The sequence below is a fragment of the Gastrolobium bilobum genome, unplaced genomic scaffold (assembly GCF_033153095.1).
Source record: "Gastrolobium bilobum isolate Gb01-03AN ecotype WA unplaced genomic scaffold, APGP_CSIRO_Gbil_v1 utg40803, whole genome shotgun sequence".
In the NCBI taxonomy this organism is placed as follows: domain Eukaryota; kingdom Viridiplantae; phylum Streptophyta; class Magnoliopsida; order Fabales; family Fabaceae; genus Gastrolobium; species Gastrolobium bilobum.
The window spans coordinates 55,601-77,664 of NW_026895893.1; the positions used below are offsets into that span (position 1 = coordinate 55,601).

Here is a 22,064-nt window from a genome sequence, read left to right on the forward strand (position 1 = left end):
CATAATGTCTTAGTGATTTCAACCCTTTAACCCAATTAGAATCCTAGAGTCCTAGTAATCCCTCTTGAATTAAGCATTAAGCAAATGAATTATAAGTCTGCAATCTATGTAAGCCTATGTCTGGATCATACACAAATTGTTATTCTACCCTTGTCCAGACTAAAACCCCAATATGTCTATTGTGAGTCCTAACCCTCAAAGCCTTATAATTAGAGTGGCCAATTCTAATCAGGATATGGAAAAGTTAACACAGGTAGAATAAAACAAACTAACTAATTAAATTATAAAAACAATATAGAAAATATAAAGGATTCACATCAGGTCCGAGATCCCAACTACAAAAATAAACTAGCCATACATAGCTGGCTTAAACAAAATCAAAGAATAAAAATTGTTCATAAACGAAAAAGAAAAGAAGAAGAAGAAGGAAGCTCAATGGTCTTCAGTCTTCAACTCTGGTGGAATCCTGATCTCCAGCACGAGTCTTCAAGAATTCTCTCAATTCTCTGATTCTCACAATTCTCTCCAGCCAAAGATTTTTTATCTCTTAGGTCTGAGTCTCTACTTATAGAGTTTATGCCTTGCTTAGAAATCTTGATCAAATCTTCATTGTGTATCTTGGATTCAATCTTCCTCTGATACATGGTCCAATTCGTTCTAATACAGCCTGAGATATGTTTAAGTATTGGCACACACCTCCCACGCTACTAATGTGGTTCCCACGGTGTCAGCGTGAGAGTTTTGTTCACAATTCTGGAAGTTCACGCTACTAGTGTGGTTCCCACGCTGTCAGCGTGGGTGGCAAGATTGGCTGGCGCTACTAGAGCGAATTCCACGCTAACAGAGTGGTTATCTCTGGATGGAAAGTTACTTCTAGCGCTACTAGCGCGGGTTCCGCGCTAATAGCGTGGGACTTCAGCCTGGTAGCTTCCAATTGGGTTTCTTTTTGCCTTGTTTTCCTACAAAATCAGAAGGAAATCAGTTGCATGATCTCTGATTGAGATTTATCAAATTAACAGTAATTATAGACCTTTTATCCAGGATTGATCAAGATTCTTTCTCTTTTTTGGCTTAGATTCATATATATGCTGGAGGCATATCAAAGAATTCCCAGATTTGAACGTTGTTGTCCTCAGCAATGTGCTAGATAAAAAATAAAAGCAAGGATGACTTCTGTGGAGAGAAAAATATAGAAAAAAATATCTTAAGAGTTCAGACTGCTATGCATGTATAACTTCATTGTTGAAAACTTCAAATAATTCTTTTCAGTTGTATCAAGAAATTCAGATCATAACTTGAATATTCCTCACTAGATAATTACATAACTCTCATCTCTCTAGTGTTTTAGGGTTTCACACTCATTCTATAAGCTTGATCATATTCTCAAGTTCCTAAGATTTAAGAACACATTTGACATGCATAGACTGATCAAAAGGTCTTTGATAGGTTATAACTTGGCCTGGTTTGGGGGTAAGAATCTTTTGGACAGAGGCTGATGAATTTGAGACTAAAATACTGAGATTTCTGACAATGCTTCCTTCTCAATCTTTATTTCTGCCACTTTTCATCATTTCAGGATTCTTATTCCCTTTTATACTATCTTTTTCTTTTCTTTCCTTGTTTGCAGATGTTTTCTTTCTTTTCTCTTTTGAGTTGCATTTTTGCAGACCATCCTTCTTTTTCCTTTTTTTCAACTTACTTGACTTTTTCTTTCTTGAGAAGTACCTTGATTCTTTTTTTTGGATCAACATCTCAATCTCTCTCAAGGTGTGTCAATGGAAACATGGTTAAGTAAATTTCATCAGGTTTTTGAATAAATTAGTCTAAAGCTCAAAAGGGCTTAACAATGGAAAAATTCTTCTAGGTAGGCTATTTGACTCTAAGTTAACAAGAATGAACATGCCTTCATCATGTCAGCAATGCATGCAAGCCAGAGAAACAGTTCAAGTTCTAGAAAACTACTACAGTAAGGTCTCTCTGGAAAAAATATTTCTGTTTAGGCTCAATCCTCACAGTTATAATTCAAGCTAGAATCTAATTTCAAAGTTTCACATCAAGCATTATCTAAGAATTTTCATCAAAACAGTTATACAAACGAGCAATCATCATTCTCAGATAAAAACAATTTGTCCTAAACCCTAAACCCTAAACCTAATACGATGACGTGTTAACAAACCGGGTTAACACGAGGTGTTACATTGCAACTCTTCTTTATTTCTTTCTCTCTTAATTTTATTTTTCTTTTTTTTACCCCTTTCTCTTAATTTGTTTTCGGTGTAGAACAAAAAAACCAAAAAACTGAACGGTGTGTAGGGATCAACATTTAGGCCCTTAAGGAGCTTACATTGCTTAATTTATACAATTTTATGAATAATTGATAATTTATAGAAAATGATATTTACACATTAATTTTATATTAAAAAAAGTACACATTTGAGTTTACAAAACTGAAAATAAAAAAATACACATCTGATATCACTACAAATAAATGTGTTATTTGTGGAGGTTATTTTCAGGAGGTTAATAAACCCCCCAATAATTATATGCTTTATGGCATTTTAAGACAACGCCACAATGTATTTTCAAATTTTATTAGATTTAATAATTTTGTGGAGGGCTTTGACTCCTACAATATTAATAATTTTAAAAATTTTGAAAATTTTCTAAAAATGATCGTTATATATATTTTTTTTTTAAAAACTATGTATATTTTTTTCTTTCTATGTGTATATATATATTTTTTTGTTTTAACCCTAACCTAATATCAAATTTATATGTTTTTTTTTCTCTAATGCCAATAGCTTCACTCTTGCGTTTGAAGATCACACTTGTGGCGATGTTCTTGCTCCTTATTGTTAAGCGCTGCATAGAGTTATGCGGACATATTTTCATCTCTGTTTCTCTCTGCTGTTTCTGTCTTAGGATTTCTCACATATTCTTCTTCTTCGTTTCTCTTCTTCCGTGAATCTCTCCATGAGTTCTCTGAAGAGTGAGCTACCTTTACCCCGTATATATCCGGTAATGTTATTATACTATCGTATTAAGCTGCGCTTAATTAAAAATGCGGAATATCTTTTTCTTTTCAATTATGAAGCCATTAACATTACCAACTTGCTTATTAATCAATTAATAAAACATCGCCTGTATGCAATTGCAATAAAATAGCTAACTGAAATACCTCATTAATTAAAATAACATAATGTATGGCTCTAGTCACGAAACTACAACACGTAGACCGGACTAACTAACAGTTTATACAACTCAACTCAAAAGTACTAACAACATAGTGGCATGGACAACCCCATGCTCACCCAAATAAGGCAACAAAGCCCAACATCAGTCTCAACTCAAAACATAAAGAGCAGAAAATATAAACAACATCCAGTCCAGTCATGCTAGCAAATAAGCAGTAAGATCATAATCAGCTAAGCTCTGGCCTCCTGCCGCCAGAGGCATCAGTCACCATACTACCTGAACCTGAAATAAACATTCTCCAAACGTGGGGTGAGATCTCTAAACAAGAAATCTCAGTAAGACAAGGGGTCCTCAAGGATCTTCCACCCCAAACTCACTTACATGTGCAATATAAGTTTAAAAGCAGTTCATCAATATCATTTCTAAAACAGTGCAATGCAACAGATAATCATGTCATGTGTGTCAATACTATTCTACTGGCCAGAGAAATGCAGGAATAAGTATACGTCTATTACCCACAATTAGTGCAAGACGCCACTTGCATTCACCCCGGATCACCATATCGTATGACGCCACATACTCAGGCTTACCATCAAGATGAAACAACACATGCATATTAAAAGCCATTACACACAAAGCTCAACAGCATTTTAAATATTCAAAGCATGTAACACAACATGCATATAACCACACCCCCATGGGACATGGTGGAACCACAACATGGCTAAACCGAGGACACGAAAGCTTACCTTGCAAGCTAACACCCAAAGCCAAGAGTCCACAACTCAAAGTCCAAACACAGCAGATTCACAATCTGTTATGGACCAATAATATATCAATAACATGCATCGCAAGCATACAATGTTAAGACAACGCCTTTCCATTACGTTTTACGTCTTAAGACTTCTCACCAAGTCATAAGCACTTAATCACATGATTCTGACTTACATTAATTAATTACAGAAGTTCAACTTCCTCAAACTAGGGTCCACAAACCCATAGATCAGTTCTGGATGAACAGTACGCTACTGTTCCTCGCAAACCCAGAATATCCGGATATTCCTCGGGGGCATATCCGGATATCTCACAGGCAATATCCGAATATCACTCTGGCAATATCCGGATATTTCGCGACAGAATGCAGTTTCTGCATTTCGCGAAGATATCCTTCCAAGGTTCCATTTTTAACAATTCCAGAAGCTTAAACATGCATCTTAAGGTTCATTGAGGTTCATATGACGGTTGGTTACTTGTTTAATTCATTAAACATGCCAAGACTTCATCTTTAACCCATTAAACTCAAGAACAAGGTTGGTACAACTTACCAAAAGCTAAAACTCAGCAAAAGGGTGCTCTTGGAGCTCACTACCAACTCCAAAGGTTCTGACTTCAAGGGTGCACGAAAATATCACCCAAGCAAGGATCTTTCTTCACAAAGATTGCTCCTTGGAGCTCCAACAACCCAAGGAAGAAGCTCACACACTCACACAAGGCAACTCAGACCCCAAACAACCTCCACGCAGCCACCATACTCAGGAAAAGTGCTCCTTTCACACTCACAATGATCTCTCCCACTCACCCAAGGTACAAAGTGAAGAGAAAATGAAGAAAAGAGGTCACAAGGCTCACAAAATGGTGGTGAAGCAATGGAACAGTGGAACCAGCAGCTGACCAGCCCCACACTCACGTAGAGAATCTGTTTCCTAGGGTTTTGTGCCATCACAAGGGTATTTATAGCCCTCTTAAACCTCAAACACACAGTATTAACTTTATTTGTTACGCTTATCATTTTAATCCCAAAATTTGGATTCTTAACCTACTCAATTTTACAAGAATTATCATATTTTTCTTATAATTTTCGGAGCACCTTTCCGATACGCGCTTTTCATAGCCAGTACCAGTTTTCGGCACCAGTCCTCATTATTTTGACTTGAAACTCGTTTTACAAGTCCTACATATTATTCTAGTAATTATCATGCCCTTATTATAATTTTCCGGGATAGTTTTCCGGTACGCAATTATACCGACTAGCAGAACCGGTATTTGCACTTTTCTTCCGAAAAGCGACTTTCAGCATTCTTAATCACTTACTATAATTATTAAGGTCTCATAATAATTATTAGGGTCAATTATGAAATTATTTCCTAATTTCGCATAATTTATTAATTAAATTCCTTAATTAACGGTGCGGGTTCTTACACCTTTATTTTCTTATTGTTCTCTTAATGTTTGGTAAGCACATTTTATTTTTCTTCTTCTTTATTTCTTTATTTTTTAGTAATTTCCTAAGTTTATTCTTTTTTTTTTTTGCAGATTCTCAGGAAATTTTCAAGCAGTGGGAGTTACTGTGAGTTTCTCTTCTTCTTCTCATTTCTCTTATGTGTTTGTGTTGTGTGAATGAGGTGTTCGATGAATTAACTCAATGAGATTTAAGGTGATTTTGTGATCGTGTGTGTTCAGGAAAGAGCAAAAATTTGTTTTTACATAATACCTGCCAAAATTGGTTTTTTCTTTTTGCAGATGAACATGAATAAATTAAGTTCTAACTACAATTAATTAGGTGCGAGAGCCATTTTATGACGTATATGTAGGATTACTCTATTTTGTTAACAATGCATATCCTAACTAGTAATAGCGGAGAGAGCAAGCACAATTAGGTACCATAATTTCATTGGCTTTTGGTTTCAGGTTTTATAATGACAACTTGAGCAGTTAAACTCTTAATTTCTATGAGTATTCGATCTATTATTATTACTTTTTTGTATAAGCTCAAGTTGGGAAATCTCCACTAGGATATCTATCTATTTATTGAGTACTTGGTTCTTCCAAATCCTAATGCTCAAAGATTTATCATTATCATAAACAACCACTAGAGCTGTTTATAAAATCTGTTGGCGAAAGTCTTGTGTAATGGTGGACTGCACACAGTCAAGTTTAACTATAACGAATAGGACCCAATTCGTACAATTGAAATGTGATTAAATGTAAACAACTTAGAAAGTAGCTAGAAAATTGCATCTAACCTTGACCATCGTGCAGCCTTTGCAAGAATCGTTGTCTTTACATACCCTGCACATATAGATCAAAAGATAGTTGAATAAGATCATGGATTCATTAATGATGTTTCATTTTTCTATTAGTAGGAAACTAGAAGACAATGATATTTGTAGTGACCACATATACAAAGCATTGCTTTAAGTTTGGGGGGTTAACCATCTTTATTCTCAACCTGTTTGGACACGCTTGAAGGTGAGTATTGACTTATTAGTAGTAGTTATTAGTCCACATTTTGTGTCACAAGATTTTCTCCTTAATTTATTCGAATATTTTGGTATTATTGTAAACAAATTGATTCTATTATTGCTCTTCTAATTGTTCATATGATATTTTATAGGCATGCACATTCAGTTCTCCAGGCGAAGGTCCTTTTCGTGAAGATACTCCAAGTTGGTGTCGTGCTTCTTTTGAACTCGAGGGCTTGTTGAGGTTTGCTCTTTATATTTCTTTTTCTCTTTTTATCTTGTATCTATCTATCTCTAAATGTGGGTTATTCCATAAAAAAATAACCTCCATTTATCTATCAATAAAATATTTTTTGTTTGTTTTCATTAAACTAGTACCATATCAGCTATCCTCTCTGGCACTATCGACATCCACTATGGGCACGTCTTGATTCACTTCAAGGTTACAAATTTTTTACCCTATGTTGTACACACTAAACATCTATTCTATAAATGCAGTTTTGTGAAGGCCTATTAATGTATAAAGCTTTGACAGTGTCATTCCGAGAGGCTGAAACAATGGGTATCAATGGGGTTTGTGTTGCTCATAATAGCCATCATCCTTCATTTTACAGATGGTAAGCTAGTGAGACAAGCACCTCTTAAAATCTATCCAAGAAATGTACCATTTGCATGCAAAATAAATCTTACACAAAATTTCATGGAATAATGCAGCTATCCCACTTAACAAGCAACTCTACAACTTCAGGTATGTTTGTTTCACAGCTGGGGCAGCTGGAATTGTCTTCTCTGGGTTCTACATACTGGTTACATACTGGTTAATGTGGTATTCAAATAGAAAATTTCTTTGTTGGTTACTAATAATTGTTACATCTTTTATTTTTTAGCTTTTCTTCAACCTTGTGATTCTTCTTTAATGCTTCTAATAATCAAGCAGATCGATGTTTGGGGGCTTCGTACTCCATTCTTGTTCTTGGAGTGAATAGGAATGAATGCTATGCTAGTTTTTGTTATGGCAGCCGAGGGCATCTTCGCAGCATTTGTAAATGGCTAGTATTATGAAGGTCCAACATGCGGAATGCTTCATTAGATAGTAGTCACCCTTGAATTGGGTTATGTGAATTCAATTTTTTTTTATATGATTTTGGGTTTTGTAAAGTGATAGTGCATCATTAGAGACTAGTATGGATTTTAGAGTTTTAAAATGGATTTATTTTATGTGTTCTTGTTGTGGATAATTGTAAATTTCCTACAGTTTCTCAGTTACACAACATTGAATCAAATTTATATCTTTATGAATGTGTACAATTATAGTGAGACATATTCTACTATGAATGTTGTTATGCCCTTCATTAGATAAGAAAAAACTAAGTAAGTTTTTGTTTTGCTAGACATTAATTCGACTTCATATTATAGTATATGCGTGTTAGAGTGTATTTATACTTTTACTTATTTAAAAAAGTATTAACCAAGTGCGAGCATTAATATGAACTATGATTGGTGTGCTATAATGTTGCTTTTGGATAACTAGTATTAAGTAGACGTTTTCAAAGAAATGTTAAGAGATCAAACAAATAAATAATAAATTGGCTAACAAATCAAGTGATGCGGCCCAATTCCAAAATTATGATATACAAACCTTTCAAATTTGGATAATTAGTATTTAGTGGAGGTTTAAACTTGTCAAAATAATAAATGAATTGTAGCCGTCTAGGCCCTCCAAAAAATGATAAATTTTGTGGGAATATTGTGGAGGTTAGTAAATCCCCAGAAATAATATAACGTTTGTGAGGGTCTTAAACCTCCAAAAAGTGCAAGGAGTTTGGAACCGTCTTTTGTGGAGGTCAAAGACCGCCACAATATAAAAATATGACCCCCACAAAATACTTGAATTTTTGTCGTATATATATTTTCTATTATGTTTTGTTGTAAACAAGGTGGTACAAGAAAAAGGTACCTATAATAACCGTGTAAATATTAAATCTTTAAGATAAAACTGGGCAGTGAGCTCTACTAATTGAAACTGAGCTGTGGGAACATTAATGTGTTGTACAAGTACTAGACATTAAACATATATTTTTACGAGGTAAAAAACAAATTGCTTAGCCTTAGGTGAGACCGTGAGAGGCAATATTTCTCTTTTATCTTTTCTTCATGCATGCTTGGTTTACAAGGAAAGTGTAACACCGCCGAAAAGAAGCTGCAGTTGTAGACTTGAAGGCAAGTGGTTTTTAATGGTGAAAACCTCTCCCACTATAACTATGAAAAAATATCTGGTCGATTCGATGGAAAAATGGATAAACCAACCATATATCATGCTTATTCAATTTAAACAATTAGATGATAAAAGAACGGATGAAAAACGGTAGAGAGTTGGTTTCTTTTTTCAATTTTTATTTGAACTAAAACCTTTTTTTTAGTCAAACATAAATCTAATATGAAATTAAAAAGGTGATATATTATTATTATTAAGTCTTTTATTATTATTTTCATCTTATTATACATATAATATAATCTTTTTATATTAGTTAAAAATCTTATCTAATATATTTTATTATAATTTTATATTAATTTATTACTCAATGTACTATATAATTTAAAATATTTTATACTAATTGATATGTTTTAAAATTTAAAATCAATTTATTATAATTTATTACCTTCTAATTCCTATTTTTTAATATGTTTTCAAATTTTCATTTATTAGGTGAAATGTTTTCAAATTTTAAATGAAAAAAAGTATAATATTTATACTAATTAATAAGTAAATCACTTAATATAGTAAGTTAACTATTTTAAGATTTTCTTGAATTTTTAATTTGTTTTAAATAATACATTTCATTCTGATTGTTTTTTTAATTTTATATTCAAATCCTTTTCCATTAATTTTACGTATTGTTTTACATATATTATTTAATTAAATTAATAATTAATTTTTGTAATTTTATAATTTCCATTTTTATTTTGTATATTTTATAATTTTCCCATAAGAAAAAATATTTGTCTTTTTTAAAAATATAACTTTGTGTCATTTTAGATTCTAACCGTTGATTTCCGTCAATCAACGATTAGGATTTATTAGGTCAAACTTACTAATTAATTATTAATTTGCAATAAAATTCAATAAATCCTAATCGTTGATTGACGTAAATCAACGGTTAAGATCTAAAATATCATAAAATTATATCCTTTAAAAGGATAAATAATTTTTCTTTATTTAAATTTAAAAATACACGTAATACATATGATACAATATTTTTTTTTAAATATGTTTGGATTTGCATATTTTTAATATATTTTAATGAAAGGATTAAAACGGGAACCGTTCCTTTGATATTATATTATATAAATTACAGTTATTGTATTAAATAAAAAGAATAAGTAATACTCACCACCCTTGCTACCTGTGGTTAAATCAATTTGAAATCAAATAGCAGTTTTTTTTTTTTTTCAACCGTTGGTTTTAAATTTATCCAACGATAATCAATTAGAATAATAAACTTAAAATGTTGATATGAATACTCGTCCCTGAAATAAATATGAAAAATTTAAGATAAAAATAAAATAAAACAAATTGAAAAATTAACGTAACCGCCCATAGCACATGGAGGTTGCTTCGTGCCAAGACGGACCCCGTGAAATGTGCAGAGTTTAAAATTTCAACGGTAAATAAAGATTCACCCCGCTGGCTTAAAACAAATAAGTAGCCGCGATTAAACCCTCTCCCTCCCGCATCTATATATAAATACGAAAACCAATCGAACGCAAACACTTCGTAACAGAACAACCCGGAGAGGCGTCTTAATAAACGTCCATCTCTGATTCTCTTTGATTCCTTCCTCTTCTTCTTCCCTTCCATTTCGATCTTCTTCTTCTTCGGCCGCGAAAATGAGAGAGTGCATTTCGATCCACATCGGTCAAGCCGGCATTCAGGTCGGAAACGCTTGCTGGGAACTTTATTGCCTCGAGCACGGCATTCAGGTAATCTCCATCGTCCAATCTCAACAGATCTTGCGCTTTTATTGTTCCTGTTTTCATTTATTTTGATCTATATTTTCTGGATTGCTTTTGTTTCTCTGATATGGCATTCGGTTTTTATGGCATTGCATGAATTTTGGCCGATTTGCGTTGTATATTGTTCCCGGTTTTACATGCATGTTATGTTGTATGCGTATATGGTATGTTGTATTTATTCATGTATTGCTTGAGTTGAGTAATTCGCAGATCTATATATACATTTTGTTATATGCAAGCATTTGCATTTAGTTCTGAATTGCTTGAGTTGAATGATTTACAGATCTATATACACGTTAAGTTATCTGCTAAGATTTGCATTTGTTTCTGTTTTGCTTAAATTGAGTGATTTACATATCTATATATACGGTATGCTATGTGCAAACATTTGCATTATTTTTAGTAAAAGGCGAAATGCTCCCCACACCGCTCCGTAACATTTGCATTCAGTTAAATATAATCTGCTAACAACTGGTTGTCTGTATAAAGTAATTTGTAACTGTCAATTTTTTTGTCATATTTTTTTTTTTTTTGAATGTGTTAATTAAGGTTATAAATGCTGGCAATTCAGCCTGGATTTCACTCCGATTTTCATCATTCAATTCACAGCATTGGTTTTTATTTTTTTATTTTGGCAATGATTTGAAGTTCAAACCTGAATGCATTTCTTTTTGTAACTTGCAGATGTTGAAAACGCTTTTATAACTCGTACATTCTTTGAATCCTGATTAAATACCTAACTATACTTTTCAGGTTTTCTTGTATTGTGTGTCTTGGATTTAAGCTTTCTTGTATTGTATGCGTTGTTTCAGCCTGATGGCCAGATGCCGAGTGATAAGACCGTTGGCGGAGGCGACGATGCTTTCAACACCTTCTTCAGTGAAACTGGAGCTGGAAAGCATGTACCCCGTGCAGTTTTTGTAGATCTCGAGCCCACTGTCATTGATGAAGTTAGGACTGGGACATACCGCCAACTATTCCATCCTGAGCAGCTCATTAGCGGAAAGGAGGATGCAGCAAATAACTTTGCTCGTGGCCACTATACTAGTAATTCTTTTTTTTCTCCTTTGCTTGAAATACATATCCTTTAAAAGCACAATGGTTTATACATTAGATAAGATCATTTGATATTAGTCTTAAAGTTTTCATTTTGACCCTAAATCTTAATAGTTGAATTCCATGTTCAACTCATTGTTATAATTTATTGAGAATTAATAATAAATATGACACAATAAATTATAATTGTAAGATTTATGAAAATTAATATTTTAAGATTTGATTTTAAACTAAAAAATTTGACACCAATATCAAAGGATTTTGACCCTATTATATATGGGAGAAATGTTTATCATTTTAAATGACACAATTTTATGTCATTTTGAATGAAATTAATATTTTTGCATTCTCTTTCTTCCGGTTTCTTTTTTCTTCCTAATTTTATAAAAAAGATAAAAAAATACCAAAAACACAGGGTAGTTTTATTACAAATGTGTGTCCTTTTATATATGGGTTAAACATCCGTCCTGTTACCGGAAAATCAAAATTTTGTCCACCTGATAGGGGTGTTCGCGGTCTGGATTGGATCGATTTTGGAAGCAAAAATCATCTGATCTAATCCCTTCGGTTTGATCATGTAATCATCAATCCAATTTTTTCGGTTTGGATTGGATCGGTTTTCGGTTTTTTGAAAATTCTAACATTTGTTTCATGATTATTGTGCAAATAACAACTTTTGTATATATTGGCTTTGTAATTTTAATTTTTTCTTAAATACAAAAGCATTAATAAACAATAATATAGTTTTTTTTTTAAGAAAATGAGATATGAAGCTCTACATAGATGAAATTTTGTTGATGAAATGTGACTAGGTTTTTTCTTGGTTTAGTTGATGATTTAATGGGTCTTGAGTTTAGAAATTTTGGGCTATGATTGGGGAAGGACCCAAGTAGGTAGAGAGAAATTAATATATTAGATCGGTTTGGATTGGATCGGTTTTCATCTACCAATCCGAAAACTGATCCAATCCAATTAAAATTTTTGGATTTTTTTCGGTTTTTGATTTTCGATTTTCGGTTTTTGATTTTTCGATTTTCGGTTATCGATTTTTCGGTTCGGTCACCGCAGTTTGAATCGGTTGATGAACACTCCTATCACCTGATACATCGATCTCTCTGTGCTTTCTTTTATCTTTTTTTTTTTTTAAAAACACGTGGGCCCATCTATTGTTTTGTGTCAGCAGGAAATGGTTATATTTTCACGTAACATGACTCTAGTTTTACCCTTTATATATATACCAAAAACAATATCTCTTCTATGATTTTAATTTTTTTATCTCTCTCTTTTAAAATGACATAACTTCATTTAAAATGACAAACATCAAACTTTATATATATATATATATATATATATATATATATATATATGAGGCAGGATCATTTGACACTGGTGTCAAATTTGAAGTTTGACACCTCATCTAAGAGCTGTTAGATAAAAAAAATCAATGGTGTCACATGTTTACAATCACAGTCGTTGATTTTTTTTATCTAAAAAGGCTCTTAGATGAGGTGTCAAACTTTAAATTTGACACCGGTGTCAAAGATCCTACTACCTCTCTCTCTCTCTATATATATATATATCTTGTGCAATCTTACTCTCTTGCATGTAAGATTCTAAGAATGGTGTTTTTATTCAGTTGGAAAAGAGATTGTTGATCTTTGCTTGGATCGCATCAGAAAGCTCGCGGACAACTGCACCGGTCTCCAAGGTTTTCTGGTTTTCAGTGCTGTTGGTGGGGGCACGGGCTCTGGTCTAGGTTCCCTTCTGCTGGAACGGCTTTCTGTGGACTACGGCAAGAAGTCCAAGCTTGGTTTCACTGTGTATCCTTCGCCTCAAGTTTCAACCTCTGTTGTTGAGCCCTACAACAGCGTCCTCTCCACTCATTCCCTTCTGGAGCACACTGACGTAGCTGTCCTTCTTGACAATGAAGCCATATATGATATTTGCAGGCGCTCCCTTGACATTGAGCGACCAACCTACACTAACCTTAATCGTTTAGTTTCTCAGGTATTATTATAAATAAGATATTTGGAGTCATTTCTGCTTTGATGCTTTATCATCTTGTCACATTACATCGTGCGGCTTTTAACTTTGTCTTGGTACATTCAGGTGATATCGTCACTGACTGCTTCTCTGAGGTTTGATGGTGCCTTGAATGTTGATGTTACTGAGTTCCAGACTAACCTGGTGCCATATCCCAGGATTCACTTCATGCTTTCATCTTATGCTCCTGTGATTTCAGCCGAGAAGGCATACCATGAGCAGCTATCAGTTGCTGAAATCACAAACAGCGCATTTGAGCCATCATCTATGATGGCCAAGTGTGATCCTCGCCATGGAAAGTATATGGCTTGCTGTCTGATGTACAGAGGTGATGTGGTGCCTAAAGATGTGAATGCAGCTGTAGGAACTATAAAGACCAAGCGCACTATCCAATTTGTTGACTGGTGCCCCACTGGATTCAAGTGCGGAATCAATTATCAGCCTCCGACTGTTGTCCCAGGGGGAGATCTTGCCAAGGTGCAGAGGGCTGTGTGCATGATCTCGAACTCCACCAGCGTTGCTGAGGTTTTCTCACGCATTGACCACAAATTTGACCTTATGTATGCCAAGAGGGCATTTGTACACTGGTATGTTGGTGAAGGGATGGAAGAGGGCGAATTCTCTGAGGCTCGTGAAGACCTTGCTGCCTTGGAGAAGGATTACGAGGAAGTCGGTGCAGAGGCTACAGAAGGTGAAGATGGTGATGAGGGAGATGAGTATTGATTTTAAGAAGTTTGCACCTTCAGTTTGTTGACTTTTTAAGCTCATGTTATTTCTCTTACTATGCTCTGTGCGCTCTTTTTATGTTAGTCCTTTCGTGGAGCTTGCCATGTTCCAGTACTAAATAACTTCAATGATAAGATTGTGGCTTTTTACTTTTGGAGCTTTTATGTGAAGTTACTTTGTTGGTGTATTAGGAATCGCTTAATATAATTTTTAAAAGTTTAAATTGGTATAGTTTTGGAAAATTCGGTTCTTGTCTGGTCATTGTGATTGTGGATCTTAATTATATTCTATTGCTTTGGAATAATTGTGGAACTTGGAAGCATGCAGAATAGCCTTGGCTGATGTTTGCTGCAGGGTAGTGCTGGAAAAAAACTCGAGCATGGGAATGTTCATATTTGTGCATTGGGTGGGTTTGGTATTACAGAGATGTGTGAATTTTATGAGTAAAGTTTGAAAGAAAAATAAAGGGGTTGATGGCTATCCTGTAATTAGAGGTGGCAAAGCGGGCTGCCCGCCCCGCCAAAAGTCCGCCAAAAAGTGGGTTGGCCCGTTCCGCCCCGCCTTCGAAGATGGACTAGATATCTCAGCTTGCCCTGCCCTGTTTGGGCGGGCGAGGCGGGCTGCCCGCCAAGCCCGTGACATTTTACACTAAAAATTTAAAAAAAAAAAAATCAGCTCGGGCGGGCTTGGCTTGAGAAACTCAGTCCGCCCTGCCTCGTTTGGCGGGCCAGCCCGGCGGGCTCGGCCTATTTTGCCAGCTCTACCTGTGACATGAAGAGACCGTTGGTGGAGCCCACCTAAATATAAAAACAGAAAAATCCAAAAAAGGGAGCACGGTTTTTTATGATGAGAGCAAGAGAAAAATTAATTTTTTTTTTACAACAGGAGACTTTGATTTCCCAAAAATAAATAATGAGAAAGGGTATTTTATAGAATAATTAATGAAATAAGTATTTTTTGAGTTTTTTTTAAGGTTAAAGTCAACACCTATGTTGTACTGACAAAAGAGACACGAGATATAAAGTTTCTCATATGGGTATTGTTTTGTTTGACGACACTATGATTTAGTGGAAATTTTTTATGTTGGTGTTCTATGTAAAAACTTTTATATGTTTATTTTCTGCAGAATAAAGATTTTGTGCTTGTGTTTCTGGGCTTTTTGACCACTGTAGCCCTTTATTAATAATTATACCAAATTGAGGGTGGATGGACAGCTCCTGAGGGAGGATGGACACTTGATCATGTGATGTCCTCCATGTATCACCTGACATGTGGTATGGACTCCATGACCAGTGAGTTTAGGGGCTATAGACAGAGTACAAGCAAGTGGCGAACAACGATCGAAAACAGGGTGGCACGCTTGGAGGCTGGATCAGATGGGGGTCATGACATAGGTGAGGAGGTTGATGTTGCTGGTGAGGATGACGATGATGAGGATGAGGACGACGACAATGATGACCAGGATACACAATCGGATTCCAGGCAGTAGGGTTTAGGGTGACATAGCTGGGGTAGATTTGACTTGATGTATTTTGAGTTTGTTAGGCTGTAGCTTGGATTTTTATGTATGTATGCAACCTATTTTTAGTGATATAGGGTTTTATCTCATGATGTAATCGTGTCTTTTTTGAAATATATGAAGAACTCAGTTATGAAATTTGGTGTTATGTGACTTGTATTGTATTGTCCAAGTTTTGAATGAAGATTGAAGTAAATTCTATGTCTATTTTTAACGTGCGTACCTCGGAATTTCATTTGCGCACATCAACCTATCCGATTACAGTATGTGACCAATTCTGTTATCAACAAGTCATATTGTATCGTACTATCAAATAACAATAACTAAAATTTCCACGAAAAGGGTGGACCAGCTGCTGATCTTGCAAAACCAACTGGTGTACCCGGGTAACTCGTACTGGTGTACCCGGGTAGGATGTACTCGGGTAAGTCATTATGAGTTACCCGGGTAGACCAGTTGGTTTTGCAAGATCAGCAGCTGCTCCACCCTTTTTTTTGGCAATTTTAGTGATTGTTGTCTACTACCATAACCTTATGTGACTCAACCTGGGGGTAATTGAATATGGTTTACATTCGTGGGATCGTTTAATACCATAACCAAATGGTACACATAATAGTGTCAAACGTACACAAATGCAACAAAAGACTTAAATGAAAGTTACGGTTTAGGATACCATAACCAATGCACAACAAAACAAGTGGATGTTCTCACAACATGAAACAAAATACATAAATGCATAGTCATTACAAAACAAAGTCCAATATGATTACATGTAACAACGAAGTTCATTTCATAATTGCCATCATACTTGTCTTAGCCTCAATGGACATGTACGAATGTTATGTCCAACTTGCTTGCAACGCTTACATCTGCTCTGACTGCTCGAGGGTTGAGACTCAACCCAATCCATCTCATTCTAAATCCTTGAAGACTTTGGTCTTCCTTTTGCACGAACCAACCTTACATCCGGAATTACAGTAGGCCCAACAACGGATGGAATCAACAGTTCATTGCCAATAGGATACCAGTGTGCAGCATATACTTTCGCAATGGTTGGAATTTTGAAAACAGGATCTACATAATCATAATGGTTCAACCGAGCTGCCTTGCAAACTGCTAATACATGGCTGCAGGGATACCTCCTTGCCGTGAACCTACCACACTGACATTTACGATTGATTAAGTCCATTCGCATGGTGTCACCAACCTTGTGTGTAGATTGATTGTAGGCATCCTCAACCTCAAGCAATAACAAATGACTATCATAAATCCTCACACGATAAGTGCCGGCCAATTCATCATTTTTTTGCAAAGCTGCCTCAACTTTCTTTGAAATTATCCAACCTTGTGAGACATCTTTTTCAATCTCGTCACGTCTCCTAACGAAATACTCAACGAGTCTACTGAATGTCATCTTAACCAATGCAGTTATAGGCAGATTACGTGCTCCCCGAAGCACCTTATTCACACACTCAGATAGGTTAGTTGTCATATGACCAAACCTACGTCCTGCCTCATCATACGACCTGTACCATTGCTCTTTCGGTATCACATCCAACCATGAAGCAACTTCTGGATTGTTGTCGGTGAATTCCTTGTATCTGAGATCAAAATTAATCTTTGAACATGTGTACCCTGCAAAATCATTAATCACATATGCAATTAGTGAGTTACGATGAAAAAATAAATATGTGAATAATTATAGGATACAATACCTAATTTCATCAACGTTTTCTTCAATTCCACATTCCTAAACCTGGTATTGAAGTTGCTTCCAATGTGACGTAAACAAAAAACATGATAAGCATATGGAGGCTGCCAACAACGTGATCTTTGACTGCCCTTATGATGCTTCGATGACGATAGAATATTAGGCAAATACTGTGCCTACGTGTGACATGAAAACGTAAAAGGCTCAAAAACCAAGACCAATCTTCCAACTTATCACTGGAGGAACAACAACAAAGGCAATAGGGAGCAAATATCCACCTCCATCCTGTGATGTTGCAATCAAGAGTGTTCCTCTGTACTTCCCATACAGATGAGTGCCGTCAATTTGAATTATAGGCGTGCAGTATTTGAATGCTTCAATGCATTGGTGAAATGTCCAAAAAACCCTATGAAATATAGCCCTGTCTGTATAAACCCGACTTTCGTCAAAACATGGATTTGTATCAAGCTTGAACACAGAACCCACATTCACCTGCGTCATATACGTCAGCCAATTAGGCAAGAATCCATAGGATTTCTCCCAGTCACCATACAACTTAACAATGACCTTCATTTTTGCCTTCCAAGCCTTCATGTACGTTATGTTGTATCCATATATTCCTTGTATCCTCTCTTGTATCAAAACTGTTTTTGTAGCTGGATCTTCTTTTAACATATCTGTAAAAAAAAAACACAATTTCACACAAATGTTCTCAATAAGAAGCTTTGTTAAGTACACGGTAGAATACATACTCATAATAGCCGCACAAATGATATCTGAGTCCAACTGTCTATGATCTTGTGATAGGCCCTGATTCAGGCATGTGTGATCTTGACCCCATTTACGGACCACCCAATTAGCTCCCTTCTTGGGCTTGATTACCTTCATATACCACGGACAACCGTCAGCATGGTTTCTACATTTCATAACAAATCTTAACTCGTCACTTTTTTTGACTATGGCTATCCTGCGCCCCTTCATGCAATGTATCTTCACAGCATGTTGCATTTCAGGTTTGGAGCGAAATTCTTGTTGCACAAATAACGGATCTCCTAACTTCCAAACTCCGTGCAAGTCATCATCCCCATACAAGATCTCCAACTCGTCATTAGGGTGCGCCCAATTAATGAATGAATAATGTTGGCTTTCATTCCAAAATGGCTCTACCGCAGTCCCTGCATCTAAAGCTTCATCATTATTGTCTGAATCAATAGCACCGAAAATGTATACTTTTTTAAAGAAAATGTGTAAATTTAATAATTTACCACTACTGACAGGGTCAACATTAAGTGGTGAACTAACAGGGTCAACATGAAGTGGTAAACTGACAGGGTCAACGTGAAGTGGTGACATGGTTGGGGTACCCAGCCTTACAGCGCTCGTGTCAGCGTCAAAATTTTCATCCACGTCAGTGTTAGACGAATCACCTTGTGGAATAGCACTTTCAGATTCTCCCTCATCTTCGTTGTCCACATACTCCTCATCTTCATCCTCTTCATCCACATCCAATGTTTCCTGAGCAGGTGCAGATGATCATACAATTGTATCTTCTTGACCAGTACAGTGCGCAGTGGTTGTATGCACCGGTAACGATGAAGACTGACCAGCATCAACTTCAACATATATCTCAATCATTTTTAATACTTTCCATCCAACATACGCATCTATGACGAACTCCACATCTTCATCATCATTGATATCGTTACCAATGTAGTATATTGTATCCATATCCACTCCAGTCTCTAACCTGGCTATCATGCGGTGGATGGAATGGATGCCTTCTGACCCCATTTTTTGGAGAATTCTCTCCTTCAGTTCATCAAGTGTAGTGCCCACTTTGATTTTCATTGTTTTTGTTTTTCCTTCAAATCGGACACCGTTCGGACCTTCAAAATGCCTCCCATTGTAGTAAATAACTATAGAAACCATGTTAGGACTTGAACTCATCTTTTACACGAAAATTTGGGTCTAGGTTTTGGGTTTGGATCTTGGTTCGGATTTTTAAAAACAAAATGGGAATGTAGAGGTGTAATGCCAATGTCCTACCAAGATTAAGCTTTTTGAGAGGATGAGATGAAATATATGTGTGATGTTTCGGAATAGAGATGTGAAGGGAGAGAGATTTGGGGGAAAAAAAACTTTGACTTGCAACAATGGCTGAAACCCTTGATATTGGGGTTTCTGGCCGATATATACCCGGGTACCCCCATACCAACCCGGGTAGATAATTCAAGATTTTTCCAGATTGAAGAACAATACCCGGGTACCCCCTCCATACTCGGGTAGGATTGATTTTTCAAAAAAATACCCGGGTATAGAGGGGGGGTACCCGGGTAGGTTTCGTGGTCAACGGTCAAACAGGGGCAGATTGGTGTTATGTTTTTTTGAAGGGTTAATTTTTCGAAATAGTTTCTAATCGAGGGCAATTTGGTAAATAATTATTAATAAAGGGCTACAGTGGTTAAAAGCCTGTGTTTCTGCTTTGTGTATGCAGAAAATTAAGGACTGATATCATAAGGACTAAAGTAGAATCAGTTGAAAATAGGCATGATGGAGATCACATTGGATGTAATTTCCATGCCACTCATCCATCTATGTCATTGAATATATTGGTGTCATTACCATGGAAGGTTTAGTTACGCTTGAGATTGACAAAAGCCGCCATGATCTCATATTAATATAGGAGATGGACCAGATTGTATCTAAGAAGGAATCCAAGGGTAAATAGCATACAGTTGCGCACTACAAATATATGATATAATATCTCAGGTCAATGTGTAGCCCAAGTGGGAAATTGTTTGTGGCTACATATTATATATATAATTATATTATGTTATTTAATATATATTGGGTAAATTAAAGTGATCAAACAAAGATGTCCAAATAGATTCTAAAGTAAGTGTGGGATAAAATGAGTAGATACCAATGTTGGACCAACTAGGTATAACGGGAGCTTATTGACCCAACAATAAAGAAAAATACTATAAAGGGTTATGGTCCCCAATATGTCAAATAATAACCCTAGTTTCTCTTCCCTATCAAGATAGAGAAAGCACACTAAAGAATAAGGATTCAGGCTATTTGACTGAAAAAGATCGCATACCCCATAAAGGGAAGATCATATTAAAGAAAAAGGATTAAGGCTATTCGACAAAGGAATATCGCATACCATAAAGGAGAAGATCAAAGTTATTCCGCTGCTATGGAGACAGATATGCCTCCACCTTTATGTTAATATTTCTTTATGATTTGGTATGATGGATCTTGGTTTGTTGTTGATGGTTATTACCATAAGGTTAAGTGAAATATTATTCTGATACGTTAATTCTAAAAAATGTTAGATTTCTATAGGACACGTTTTGATATTAAATAATATTTTTAATTTTTGTAGTGTATATTATATTTAATATTCAATAAGTTAACAAAAACATGAAGCTAAACTTATAATACCCTTCAATTTTGCAAAAAAACATAAGATATCCTAAATATTTATATTAAACTCAATAAAATGGTAATCGTAATCAAATAAATTTTATAGTTGAAATTAAAAACGCAATGCAACATTTTAAACTTTTTTTAAGTGTCTGCACCATCTATTGGAGTGTCAGAGAGTGTTGAACACGTCATATCAAAAATTTTAAAGTGTCGGTACATCATAGGTCAACACAAAACAAAAATAACAAAGACATGAACTAAAAAACACTTATAATTTGAGTAAAGTATCTTTTGGGTCTCAACAAAAATTACGAGGCCGATTTAATTCCTTAGAAATAAATTTGACTTGTGGTCTCTTTAAAATTCAAGGAAGGCCAATATTAATCCCTTAAAAGAACTAAAATGTGTCTATTTTGAATTTTATAGAAATCACGAGTTTATTTTTATTTATAAAAAATTAAATTGCACTCTATAATATTTATTAAGGACCCAAAACATACTTTACTCTTGTAATTTTTGGAACCACTTTTATAAAATAAGCAATACCAAATAATTTTTTTTTAAAAAATAAAAACTATTTTTAAGAGCTGAAATCAAACCACCCGAAAAGCTTTTTCAACAGAGGTCAGAGTCTTTGAAGAAAAAATAACTAATAAAAAAAATTAATAATGGGATTGCACATGTGCCCGTATTATGATTAAAGGAGGCATTGGGAAATGGATACATCATAAATAATTTTTTCTCACTCATAATTTAATTTTTTCTCACTCATAATTTTTTCTCACTCATAATTTTTTCTCACATAACATACATAATTGTCTCTATTATATTATATTTACATTTTTTTTATCTCTTTTAATTTTCGTATTTACCATCAATAGCCCCCCTATAAGTATAAATTTTTTTCAGGATTTTGCAATCAAACGCTTTGATTTCCTTGCTTTTTCGGATATGCGGCGAAACTATGAGAATCGAATAAAATATGTTAATAAGTATTTACAAAACAGTAGTTACTAAAAATAAAAATAGACAATAGACAATAGAAAATAAAATATTTAATACATTGGAAGCTCAACAGTTTTGCAAGGAAATAGGGAGCGAGAAGGAGATTGTTCGCTTCAAG

At 35.0% G+C, this 22,064-nt stretch overlaps 1 protein-coding gene across 1 annotated transcript; it reads left to right on the forward strand.

The window, feature by feature from the left end:
• Positions 1-10,325: 10,325 nt before the first annotated feature.
• Positions 10,326-14,273, forward strand: LOC133296639 (tubulin alpha-3 chain). The gene is made up of 4 exons (XM_061495665.1): positions 10,326-10,418; positions 11,264-11,498; positions 13,144-13,514; positions 13,617-14,273. Exons 1-4 carry the CDS (start codon positions 10,326-10,328, stop codon positions 14,271-14,273), a joined length of 1,356 nt encoding a protein of 451 aa, XP_061351649.1.
• The last annotated feature ends 7,791 nt before the right edge of the window (positions 14,274-22,064 follow it).

Excerpts from the sequence above, each read along its gene's own strand:
- LOC133296639 (XM_061495665.1), top strand. The coding sequence starts at position 10,326 with ATGAGAGAGTGCATTTCGATCCACATCGGTCAAGCCGGCATTCAGGTC. Across the intron at positions 10,419-11,263 it reads GCCTCGAGCACGGCATTCAG|CCTGATGGCCAGATGCCGAG; the intron begins GTAATCTCCATC and ends GCGTTGTTTCAG. Across the intron at positions 13,515-13,616 it reads TTAATCGTTTAGTTTCTCAG|GTGATATCGTCACTGACTGC; the intron begins GTATTATTATAA and ends TGGTACATTCAG.